At 42.9% G+C, this 13,212-nt stretch overlaps 1 protein-coding gene across 12 annotated transcripts in view; it reads right to left on the reverse strand.

The window, feature by feature from the left end:
• The window catches only part of ERC2 (ELKS/RAB6-interacting/CAST family member 2), a 960,889-nt gene that overhangs the window by 176,240 nt on the left and 771,437 nt on the right, over positions 1–13,212 (reverse strand). For 3 of the 12 annotated variants that reach the window (XR_010947074.1, XR_010947075.1, XM_067754799.1), the window contains exon 19: positions 8,593–8,658. The exons of the other annotated variants lie outside the window; for them this stretch is intronic. Coding sequence is in view for 1 of the 3 variants with exons in the window: in XM_067754799.1 (XP_067610900.1) it covers positions 8,632–8,658 (27 nt within the window). In the remaining 2 variants the exon portion in view is untranslated. The remainder of the gene's footprint in view (positions 1–8,592; positions 8,659–13,212) is intronic. 12 annotated transcript variants of the gene reach the window in all.

Below are 13,212 nucleotides of genomic sequence, written 5' to 3' on the forward strand. Positions count from 1 at the left end.
CTTAGCACCAAAGACTATGCAAAGTCGGATTTGCCTCTGCCAGTTATATATTTACACGACCATATCTGATAGGGAAAATGCGCTTTAAAATGGCACCTTCTCTGAATGAGGACTTTAAGAACGTTTTTCCTGATTCCTCATTAAACTTTCTGTTTTCTGCAACGAACATAAAAGTAGTAAATGGCGAAAATAAAGCAGTGGCCGTAAGGAGCTCAGGGTTTTCCAGAGAAAGTGACCTTTGTAGTGTTTGCTTCAGAGCCTCATCCTGCGTTTTCCTCTGAAGGATGAAGGTGCGATGTGTGCCAGAGGGGCCTTCAGCCACATGTGGATATTTGTCTTTTTATTCTGAGTTTAACAGGTTTCATGGAGCAATGGTCTTTTCTCTAAAAGATGACAACAAACTCTTCTACATCCCTCTGGGAGCTCTGTTTCCACCACTCCGCACATATACACAGTGACTGAGGCACTAAGGACCTGTGACCGCTGACACAGACATAACAGGAGGGGCCAGACTTATTAGGACACACAGTGGGATAGCAAATGAGCCAGGCTGATCCTCAGCCTGTGAAAAGCTCCCTGAAGCTGAAAGAAACAGCAGGCCTCCTCCTTATGCAGATTCAGCATCTCAGTGATTTTGTTACCATGGGAACAGGTCTGTGAGAGGGAAGGCAAGTGTGGCCTAGCGTTTGTGAGGGCAGGATCTGCATGGGAGGGATGGGGCAGTTTAGACAAGGGCCTGGCAGGAGAGAAGTTTCCGTTACTCTATGATGTTATTCTTAGCATTTGCATTATAGTTTCTGGAAAACAAAGCTAGAGGGAATGCATTACCATCCCAATGTCTCTGACAGACATGTTCGTGGGGAAGGGACCTTGCGGCCACCCAGGCAAAATGGATCCGTAGTATCTGTTTCATGAGAGCATCTGATAGCCTAGTGGGCCAGCACGCTTCCTTCAGAGATCATGTTCCTCTGGGGAAGGCATATATGGGGAAGGCCTGAGGATGGAGTTAAGACCCATCTGGGCGTGGTCAATGGCTTCTAGTCAATTGATGACTCAGTGGCAGAAAGGAATATTTCAATCATTCTGGTTGAAACACCCAGTGGTGACCATAAGTATATACTCTTGTTTTGGATGTTGTCTGGTTTTCCATTTTGTTGAGGATGTGGAGATGACTGGAAGGAGATGGGACTGGGGTTCCTCTCCCTGAATCACCAAGAAAATTCTGGCCCAGCTTATTAACACTGCCCACCAACTGGACGGCTGCCCAAAGCGGTGTCTACTCTCGGTCTATAAGTCTAGGAATGAGACCTATGGGTGATCTTCTGGAAGAGAGGGTGTGTAACATTTTGATGTCCCAAGCGTAAGACAATTTACGGGCAGGACTGTCACAAATGGTGATGTACGTCCCTCTGGCACCCGCTAATGCGCAGACAGTGCTAAATGCCATCGGCTCCTCTCTCCACGTTCTCACCCATGGCTGGATTTTCCAGTGTCCACTCAGCTTATTATTTTTCTTTTAGTGTTCAGTTTCCATACCCCTCCTACTCATTGATATCTGTGTCTCAGATTAATTTTCACCAGATGTGAGTATCTGAACTTCTCCAAGATTTGTTACTTTGCCTTCATGATCCTAACCTTCTTTGGGCCATTTGTGTGATTTCTCTGACCTCCCTAGTGTTTCCAACACATCCCAAATTAGTGTCATCTGCGACCTCCCTCCACATGCTCTTTTCTCTCCTTTACAGATCATTAATAAAAAGGCTACACAAGACCAGACCAGCACCACACTCTACAGCAAATGACAAAGGGGTGGGAGAGGCTGAAGAGCTCCCTGTGAGCCAGCCCTGGCACAGGAAGGATGTAATGTAATGCAGCAACACTCTGCTAGACGCCTCCCACCTCTGGCCCACAGTCATTAATCACCACTGTTTGTTTATGATTTCTCAGCCAGATTTCAGGTCCTTGGAGTGTGGTCATATCCAAGCCAACATACACTGCTTTGCCAGGTAACCCTTACAAGCTCCAGAAGAACCCATAAGAACTTATTTGCTGCACTCGATTCTGCTGAAAAGCTTCTCCCCCTGTCCCCAACCAAGCCCATCATACTTGAGAGCAGAAAATGGTGGACTGCGACATCATCACCCTTTTCTCTCTTTCAATTCATCAGCTCACAACTGTTCATCAAATATTTGTTGGCTTTTCATATTATTCACTCGATTTTTCTTTGAGCCGAAAGAGACACTCTGCTAGACATGGTCTAATCCACAGTCTCCAGCAATCAAACCTTCCTTTGCTAGACCTAGGTGTCATTATAATCAAAAGTAACCAAACAGGGTGTGTTTTTGGGGTAATGATGCTTTAAGACCTGCTAGAAAATGTGTACCTGGCTCGTACAGCTTTGGTCATAAAAACAGATTTCGCCTTTTGATTTTCCTTTCTTTTGTCTTTTCTCTTATCCCCCAAAGTCACCCATCCCAGAGTATCAACTGCTTTCTTCAGCTGGCATATAGACTCCACTCTTCTGAGCACAGCTGCAATAATAACAGTGATATTCTCATGAGGACTGGCCTCACCATGCACCGGACATGGCTAGACATCTCATTCACCCCATCTCATCTAATCCTCACCACAGCCCTGGAAGGTGTGTATAACCTTCTCCAAATGGGGAAATGGAAGAGCGGAGAGGGAACAACACTTGCCCAAGGCCACCCAGCCAAATAGTCTCTGGATTCAGCCCAGTCCAAACCCAGACTGGTTTGAATCCAGAGACCACACTATGAGCCACGCTGCCACACTGTCACCCAGTTTCCCATAGATTAGCGGTTCTTCGTCTTTTCTGAGTCACTGGCCCCTATGAGTATCTGCTGAGGATCACAGATACTCTCTCTCCTTGGGGGATGCGCACATACCCACATCAAAGTCTGTTAACCATGTCCGGGGGTTTGCAGGCCCTTGGGGGTTCCTGAACACCAGCTTAAGAATCTGTGTACTACTCTAAATTCCTCCAGGGTAGGAACTGCACTTTCTTCACTGCCTCAACTCCAGTACTGAGATAAAGAAATATCTTTTGAATGAGTTATTGATTGAAAGAACTTGGGGTAGGACATTCAAGCTGTGGCTCTGAAGAACAGCTTTACAAGCCTGAATAGAAGATATAAAAATACAGATATCTTCCAGAGGAGCAGAGAAGCCACAAAAAGAAGGTAAAGGGGGAAGAAATAAAGCAAAAACATTTCATTCCGCCCAGGAATTAACTGTGCAATTGGAAGTAGACAGAGTCCTTGTCAATGGTGGTTCTGAAACATCTAGCAGCTACTTCTAGTTACTTCTCACCCTAACTCCTGAAAACTGGTTACCGAAAGCTTCTTCTGCAGGAAATAACATACTCGGAATTTTAAGATAGGAGCCCAAATCTCACAAGGTTTGCCTTAACTGACAGAATTCTTGATGACTGAGGATCTTAGGAAAAACTGCAAGAACCAATGGCATCTTCCTCCTTTTCATCCTTCTACAACTCATCTCTAAGTCCTTTCCATCCTTCTACAACTTTGGGCGCTCGGTTTTTCTGGAAACTGCTGTGCCCACATGTCTCCCTATTCTATGACTCCTGATTTTTCTTCGCAGTCTTCGCAGTCATCGATATTCAATTCTCTCCTTTTCTTTGAGAGTCAGAGGAGACACACACTCTGGAAGTTGGACTCCAGCTATGCTTTAAACTTGACAGCCTACACGTCACTGAAATGAGAGGCCAAAGATTCCCCTGATGATATACAGGCAAACGGAAAACAGGGGATCAAAAGTCTGCCTTTCCTTGGCCAGTCTGACTGGACACCTGGGGAACACAGACCACAACAGGACTCCTACTCAGCCTTCAGCCTCCAATAATGGCGTGTCTCAGCATTGACCCAAGGTAGAAATCTGGAGGTTCTTGATTTAATCCTCTCTCTTAACTCTTCATCAAAGTCCTGCTGACTTCACTTCCTAGTCTCATCTCCAACTTATCCACTTGTCTGCATCTCCCACGTTGCTCCCCTGGGTCAGCACCATTAATTCTTCCACAAATGATGGAAGAGCCCCTACTTCCGCTCTTCCTGCCAAGACAATTCAACCTCCACACAGCAGCCTGGGTTGTTCTACAACATAAATCGAATCATGTCATGCCCCTGCTTAAGATCCTCTAATTTTCCTTTCATTTTTTTCACTTTTCTTAGGCTAAAACCCAAACTCCCTACCTTGGCCTAAAAGGCCCTACATGATCTGGCCCCTTCCCACTTCTTCATCTTCATCTTACTGTCTTATTTGCTACCCAGAGTTATGGTTTTAAGCTCCTTCAGCCCATAAAGCTCTTTCCCACCTTCAGCCCTTTGCTAAAGTAGGTTCCTCTTGTTAATCTCAGTATCTTCCCAGTTTCCATCAAAGCAATGATCAAAATGTATAAGGTTTCCATTCATATATTTATATTCTTATCGTCTGTTTCCCTAAACCAGACTGTAAGACCAACAGGGTTAGCAACCGTGTCTATCTTACGCATCACTATTTTCTCAGCACCTAACCAAGAATTTAACTTTTTAATGAAAGAACAGATGAATAAGTGAAAAACGACTGAATGAATGGATAAATGAATGAATGAAGGATAATTCTTAGGAGCCAATGGCACAAGGAGGAGATGTATCAGATCCTCAGTCATAGGAGATGTGGGTTGAATCAAAAACACTAGTTGGTATCTGGTACAGTTGATGTAAAAGAAAGCCTCCACTCTGCAGAGAAATCAAGACTTCAGTTGCGGAGGCTGAGCACAGGCCTTGTGCCCAGACCGCCTCTGCTAAGAGAAGGCGTGAAACGTAGAAACTTCCCAGCCACAATAAAATATCTCCTTCCTCATTCTTCCTGAGAGGACGCATGCCAGGGAGTTCCACAGGCCTTCGAGCACTGTTTCTGTGTGTGGAAAAACCCCTTCCTCAAGTCTACGTGCTCTGTGATTCATACACGCACTTACTGTCCACGTGCTGGTGGCGCAGAACGACAATTCTTCATTTTGACGGGATGCATCTACTAGCGTCGTGGCCCTGTGCCAAAACTTGTTAATGCCCACATCTGTATTTTTACGAATCAGGTCCTAAACATGTGCATATGTTTTCAATGTAGAAAGACTTATTCCTTTCTAGTGGTTTAAGAAACAAAAATGATCTTGTGTTCTATGTCTGCTCAGTTACGAGAGTTCACAATAAAAACTCAAGCATTCAAATGTCAAGGCAGATGTGGCACTAGATCTCGCAAGGTCCCTCACTATCCCACCTCACCGAATATTCACAAACCAAAGTGCCTCTTGGGGCTCCAAGGAAAGCACCTTCGTTCAGTGGACATGCAGAGTTATTTGCTGACACAAATGATTGCCACATCAAGTGGATTTTCCCGAAGGAAAGTAACAGAGAATGAAGCAGCTGCTTTTCCTGTATTTTCAAAGCAAGACAGAAAATGCAGAAGGGCTCCAAGAGCACATTTTCACAATCAGACTGGGGGGTGGGGTAGGCAAGGGGACAGTGGTTGAATACACACTTCACTGATGCCCGTGAGAGCAACAAATTACTGGAAATGTGATCCCGTGGGGTCTCTGCAAGAAAACCTGAAAAATAAGGTAGGCCAAAGGTAAATTCCAGCCATAAGAAAATAGGAGTGGGGATGAGCCAACAGGGAGGGGGACTGGAGAGGAGTTGGAGGCCGAGTATAGGAATATATGGTGGATCTAAGCAGCACAGACTACATAATTTGTGGGGCACAGTGCAAAATGAGCTGCGGCGTGCCTCGTTCAAAAACTATTCACGGTTTTCAGACAGTGACAGTAGAGCATTAAACCAAGCTCAGGGTTCTGTGGACTGCACAGGTCACATGCTGATAATGCTGGGCTGGGGTGTGAGGTTTATGGGGGGAACGACTAGCTCTAGGGGCTGTCAAAACTCTTTAGAAAAGCAAACTTCTCCCAGTCCACTCTGCTCTCAGAAAACACCACCCTTGAATGATCACAGTGAGACGAATAAATCATGCCTGGGGTAGTATCTGGAAGTGCCAAAAAAGGGAGGAGCTTCCAGGGTTGTTATGTTAATTCCAATTTGTTGTAATTTTTGGAGCAACTTTTCCTAAATTATGATTCATTTCAGCACCAAAACACCAGATTCAAGTCAGGGCCTTCTGTTGCTATTATAAGCATATTACTGATGCCTAGTAAAATAACTTCTTGTAATGTTTCTTTTATAAGGGCCATAAATCAAAATATTCAAAACAGTTAATTTTTAATGTGCCACTATTATCCATCTTTAGTTACAAATGTAATGTCTCCTTGGGCCCCGAAGATTGTAATGCGACTCAAAACATGCAACGGCTGTTCAGCAATAGAAGGCTCCCCCAGTATCTCATTATTTAAATCCTTAAGATATGGTTTTAAAAGCCTGAGGATATCTGAGCAAACTTGTTTAAAGGAGTCATAAAGAAAGATAAGTAGTTTTCCTCAGAAGCCTATAAAATTTATTACAGCATATAAAGCAGGATTATATATTGACTAATTTTCAGAAGACATTTGTTTTCTGGGGTACATGGCGCTTGGGGAAATTTCATGAAAGAATAAGGAGGATGGGGATTTAACACCATTGTCTCCATTTGCCTTGAGCAAAGCAAGGCTGCCTATGGTCCTTGGCACCAGTTCCCCCCTGAAGACGACAAGGTTCCTATCTGAGGGGATGGCAGGGCGGGTGTCAAGAATCTTGTGAAAGAGCAATAAAATTTTTTATTATTCAGGAGGAGACACAGATGCAGCCCAGGGTCCTAACACTTCTGATAGCAGAAGCAGCTCCACAAAAGAGCCCCAAGAAGGACTTACACTTCTCTAGGCAACCCCCAAACTCGTAGAACCTTCCTTTGCCTACCTATTCCACGCACGTTGTGGGCAGGTTTCATGTGGTCACTCTTTAACGTTATAAAATCTTTACTTCTCACTTAAAGTTGTTTTAGGTCAATTTATTAGCTTTTCTGCATGAGTAAATGCAATGTTTCTCTTAAAGTTTTTCCTAGATAGGGAGTCTCTCAAACAGAATCTTAGGAATTGCTCTGGTTTCCCTACCTCCCCACATTGATAAGCTTCCCTTTGGAACCACTTTGCTCCTGGAAGAGTTAATTCCAGTGTTGTTTTCCACTTTATCCAGGAAAGGGAGAAGAGAGGCGATAGTCTGATGTGACCAGGAAGCAGGTTCTACTGGCGGCAAATGCGTCCGGGAAGTGTTACTTTTTTACTATGTGGGAAGATGTTGTAAAGGAAAATCAAACTCCTGTGTGTTCCCTGAAGGACCAGAGAAAGCAGTCTGACTCACTGGTGGGACCTACAACAGGTTCAACTGAGCAGTGAAACACATCAATGAAACTGTCACCCACAGGCAGAACACACCAGTTACTGTTTTAAAATTCGTGTGAAGCACCACTGTGAAGGAATATGAAGGCAAGACTTGGAGAAGGGCACACCTGTTGAGTTATCCCAAAGAACTGCCTCTCTAATCACAGACCTGGGACATTTCACGTTTGTCCCAGAAAAAGAACGGCACGTTGAGTACTTTTTGACTGTGGCACACAATCTACCACATTTCTTGTTCTGAACACAATGGCATATACAATGTCACCAACTTCAACAGCATATTCTACATCGCCATACGTATATTCAACTCCATAGGGTTGCGACTTGGTGTTATACAGCCTGCAGTATCCTGAAGAGATGTGATTCCCAGCAGCAGAAGTCCCTAGAGTTCAGAGTTCCATTTTATAACACATAGCAATTACACACACCACTATTCAATTATAATGCAGATAGCCCAGACATAAAGAATGGGCTCTTAATAGCTAAAAATCAGCCTTTAAAAGAGCAAAACTCTCTGAAAAGTTCAATGCATGAAACGTAATGCAAAACTCCACAGAAGCTCAATTGTCAAAAAACAACAGATATAATACCACTCATGAGACCTGCCAATATTAATATTTCTATTCTAATTCGCTTAAAGAGCTACAGTTACCCATTCACCATTACTATGCCTTGATCCTTGTGTTTTCTTCAGAACTGCCATAGAAGAGAGTACAATCCATTAAATGGGCTTCTTAGAGATGACAGTTTCAGCTCCATGAAGATAAACAGTTTTATTTCCCTTATTCCTTGAGAAACATGTGATACAACCAGAAGGACGTGAGAGTCACACCACACTGGCATATCTGGTAAAAGCAAGCAGTTGGCTGAAAACCACGACTGCAGAATCGTGACAATTTCTGAGTCCACAATCATGCCTTAAAAAGTGTGGATAAATCCTAACGAGGGCATAGTTTACATTTTACATAACATAGAAACATTCGACTCGTGCTCAACCCAGCCCCAACAAGGCAGCACAATAATGTGGTTGCAGGGAGGGGGCGCAGGAAGGAGGGAGCTCTTGGGGGTGGTCACAAAACACAGAAGCAAACATAGGGCACACTCACGAACATCAGCAAACACAATTGAGCACACATACCATACCACACTAGAATGCAATTTTTAAAAGAAAAATGATATAAAAGATGGTTTCTCACCCCTCAAAACAAAACTGGAACTTTGGTTTACAGGCCCGGCTATGCCCATATGCCCTCCTCGTCATCCTGCGGCCGGCCCAGGGTAAGGAGGTGCACGGAGAGGAGGGGAACACCGGAATGAAAGAAGAGAAGGTTAGTTACACTGTGATGCACTACAAAGGCACACTGATCTTCACTTTGTTTTTTAATCTTAAAGAGCAAGGGGAAAAAAATCCACAGTAACTTAAGTGCCACATCACTGACTTGTCAAATACATAACTGAGTTTTGTATCTATGGCAACCCCTACACAAAAACATTCCACCCACCTAGCTCTGAGTCTGTGTCAAGATTGGATTAGAAGATTAAAATTAGTCTACATTAGCAGATGATTATTTTTTTGGAAAGCATGCAATCTGAATTGCATATGCCTAAGGAGTAGATTAAACCTTTTAAGTAAGCAGAGAAGTAATTATAGTAACCAAATACCCTTAATTTCTCTTAAGCTTCAAGTATCAATAAAGGCTGAAGAAGAATTAAAAAAAAAAAAAAAACCTCCATCGACTTGGGTGGAACAAACTCCTGTAGCATGCGATAATTCACATTGGTTATTTCACAAAGGCTCAAACATGCTGTGATCTTCTTGATTTGTCAGGTTCTATTTTGCTCTCAGCATAAAAGAGGATGTGCCCGCCATGGAATGATTATACATTTGCATGGAATGATTATACAATTGCAATCAAATAAGTTTCAAAGCAAAGAGAGTAAACTTTCAATTCAGTGAAATGCTTGTAGAAAGGAAGTTTTGTTTAACTTAAAATTGTGTCCAACTGTGGATAAATGGAAACTTATTTGGTCTGAATTCTTGTTGAAAACGTTTCCAGAATGGTTCAGGCCATTTTCCTCGCTTAGTGAAGAAGCCGATAGGTAGGGAAATTGAATCTTTGAAGACAGAAGTATATCGACCAACACAAGGTCCTGTTTTGAACAAGAATTCTCATCGTTTACTGCAAGGATAGAAACAAAGTGTAGAAAACTGAGTGGTTCATATCCTGGTCTCACACATAATTTGGGAGCTGTGTCTTTTAACAAGTCCCTGATGAAACCAGGTTTTCCCATGATTTGCTTTTTGTTTTGAAAACCTGGAACAGGAAAAACAATAACTCGGAACATTTTCACGTCATACGTATCCTTATTGCTTAAGTTGTTGTAATATTAGGTTGAATAGTATGAAAATGTCTATATTTGACCATTTTTGATCTAGAAAACAGCAATTTCATACAGTTCAACCTAATATTGCCGACAGGTCAAGGTAATTTTCATCTACTCAAGAATTTAAATCTGTGGTCTTTGAAATGAGTTTTCAGATAATGTCTTCCCTTTATATTTTTGTAAATTTTATTTTGTGCATTTAAAAATATTATTCTGATAAAAAGAGTTCACCAGACTGCCAAAAGGGTCTGTGGCCCACAAGGAATTAACAATGCCCCACTGATTTGAGTCAATCAAGTGATTTGCACAGAGTCTGAATTGAACAACTCAGTATGAATTTGTACTGACAGTTTGGATAGTAATATTCTGGCAAAAAATAAGGTACAATTGATCATCTTAGCTGGGTCTTCTCATGTGAAATTTACCTGTGTTTATTTATCACGACACAGTCTAGTAATTGCTCCCGGCAATAAACTTCCCTTTTCCCTACATAACTTGAGAAATATGGATTTTTACATTCATTAAACTTCCTCTCAGTTCCTGGAGAAAAGCAAAGTTGATGTCCTTTTTTATGCTAATTAAGAAGGAAAGTCTACAGCATGGGACCCTCAGGCATCCACAAATGGATTTCAAAGGGTCTAGCAGCCCCTTGTAATTCAATGCAGAATGTTGTAGGTATGTGTGTAAGTATATTTCTCTGGATGGAGGTCCTAGCCTTCATTATAAGGTTCCTGACCCCCAAAGTCACGGCTACAGGAAAACTCCAGGCTCAGAGTCACGGAACAAAATAGAAGGTCTTCCCTAAAATGCAGCCCACAGCCCCTGCTGACTGCTTCTAAATGGCTGTAAAATCACTCTCCTTGCAGAGCAGTTTTGTATTTAAAACCCAACAGCATTTATAGATTCAGTTTGTTTCAAATCCATTCATAGATGTTTTAAATTTTTAAAAAGAAGAAAGAACCAGGAAAGAAAGCCATTGCCACCAAAATCTACCACTATTTTCTTAACAGTGAAATGTGGTCTAATGCAAATCACTTTTAGCAAATTAAATATATTAAAAAGTAGTAATTAATTATGATTGAAGCAGACAGGAGTTGTAGCTCGAAAATATACACTGCCAATATCACTACTGTGCCTCGTCCACCATAGGAATAAAAAGGAGCTCCCAGATGTCGAGGGTTATTAAAAGCCAGATGTTGAGATCGACATCTTATATGCTGGTGAATAAAATAAAGAAATATGACAGTCCAATATAAACTTTGCTAACATTTAACATGGCAGAAATGTGGATAAATTCCTTCAGTGAACTCAGAATATTATGCATTTCTTTCAAGGTTTTAGTTTCTAAAGTTTAAAGTTTTTAAAAGAAAATAGAAGGGGAAGTGGTGGCCATTTCTGGTCTCTCTAATCTTCAAAGCTTAAACATGAATTGACCCTAATCACCAAGTGATCTGGGTCAGAGTGAGTGTCCGCTTGGGGAATAAAAACAAAAATGCAGGAGCTAATCAGAGACGGAGCTCCAAGCATTTCCAAACGTTCGCAGCTGTTTGACTCCTGCACTGCCTGCATCTTTGTATGCAAATGTTAATTTGCTCGGGAACCTTACTGCACAGAAATGTAAATCTGGGGACCAAAAAATAAGAAACAGATAAATGTCACTTGATCCCTAAGTTCATGCCAAGTTATTTAGAAATTCTTGGAGTTTTAAAATGTATCTATCAGGGCTGGGAGAGTCTGTTTCCTTCCCTTGTTTTTCTGTTTTCAAATCGACTTTGCAGTCGAGTTTCTGGATGTTGCCTGGTGTTTGCTCCCTTGTGTGTTCTCTGGGAGTGATTGCTATGCCAGGAGTTGCCAAAATATCTGGCTGGGAAGAAAGCCTCTCTAGTCCATCCGTCATCCGCCTGCTTTTGTCCACAGCATCTGGGGATAGAACATCCAAGGTGGGCTGAAGCCCAGAGCATAGTGACCACAAAACACAGCAGGTATTGATGAGGGGAGAGGCTTAACTATCAAACAAACTCAGGATGTATCTATGGCTCCAGAGATGATATGAAGCCATGGTGGAAATCCTGCAGTCCCAGATGCTGTGCTCTAATAGGGTTCTCTAAATACTGAGATAGAACAAAATCCCTCACCGGATGGGTTGCTCACGGGGCTATGCTGATGACAAGATCTAAGGGCAAAGTGACTGAGTCATCACTGACAAGACAGGAGACCTGCCATTGTGGGGGACATTTATTAGCCCCAGCAAAGAAGGTCTGGGAAGGAACTCCATATTATGACATGATAAACGGCCCAGTGTAAACCTTTAATTGGTCTTTATTTTGAAGTATTAGATATAGCCAGCAGGCAAGCCCTGGCCCATCACAGGATTTTTTTTTTTAAACATCTGCAATTTTCTTTGAGTTGATAGCTAGCTTTTTTCCTGAAATTGAAGGACTAGGTTCCTAATGGGGACCTTACTGTCACACTTGTCCTAGATGGAAATGAGAATGAAATTATGGAAGCATCACTTTCAAATCCGCCTACTGCCTCTGTAAAGAATCCAGCCAGCTGTCTCTGCAGGAAGTGCAACCTGGTCTCCTTGTGGAAAACGCAGGGAGACTGTCCTGGTTACTTACAGGGTGTGGCGTGGACAGTCACCAGACCCACCCCTACTCCTACTACAGTTCATGGCTTCTCTGACGCTTTCTGCAAACTTCAAGCCCCAGGACTCTGCAAACTTTGGCCACGCGAGCCACAAAGGCAGGACCATAGAGCAGGATTTATGATGTGCTCTGTGCCCGGGTTCGAGCAAAGCAGCTCCTCTTGGCATTTCCAAACTGCAGGCTTGGCCAGAATTGGCAAAAGAAAGCATGTGTAGAGGAAAGCAGTGGGCGTGAACCTGGCAACAAGGGTATTGAGCCTCAAGCCTCGAGCCTTGTCAGGGCACTAATGTGTTTTCTCCCAGGGTCAAGTCCAAAGCTTCCCTCTGGAAACCTCCCATTTGTGTCTTCCACCTCTCCTGCCTCCTAGAATGCTCAGCCCATAAATGGATGTCTCTGTTCAGGTGATAAGGTCAGGAATGGCTGGAAACTCTTACATGATTTGTATCTGTTACAGCCTGTGTGACCCATCTGCAGACAAGTTCTCCCAAAGGATAGAAAAGTCCTATCTAGATTCAGAGAGCTGCTCTGTGCTCTGTATAAATATAAATGTTAATTTATTTCTGACCTGGGCTAGAAATCAGCCAGTGGGTATTAGCACCAGCTCCAGGTTAGAGAGAATGTGATGGCTTTCCACGTTTCTTCACTAAGTCTCACCAAGACACAGTTATGGGGAGGCTCTTTGTGCAGACAAGGAAAGGCAGGCTCAGGGAGAAAGATGAGGTAGCTTGCTAAAGGACACCTGGCCAGGAGCCGTGGAGCCGGGATCAAATTTCAGCCTGTCTG

Source organism: Pseudorca crassidens, chromosome 10, assembly GCF_039906515.1.
Source record: "Pseudorca crassidens isolate mPseCra1 chromosome 10, mPseCra1.hap1, whole genome shotgun sequence".
NCBI classification, from domain to species: Eukaryota; Metazoa; Chordata; class Mammalia; order Artiodactyla; family Delphinidae; genus Pseudorca; species Pseudorca crassidens.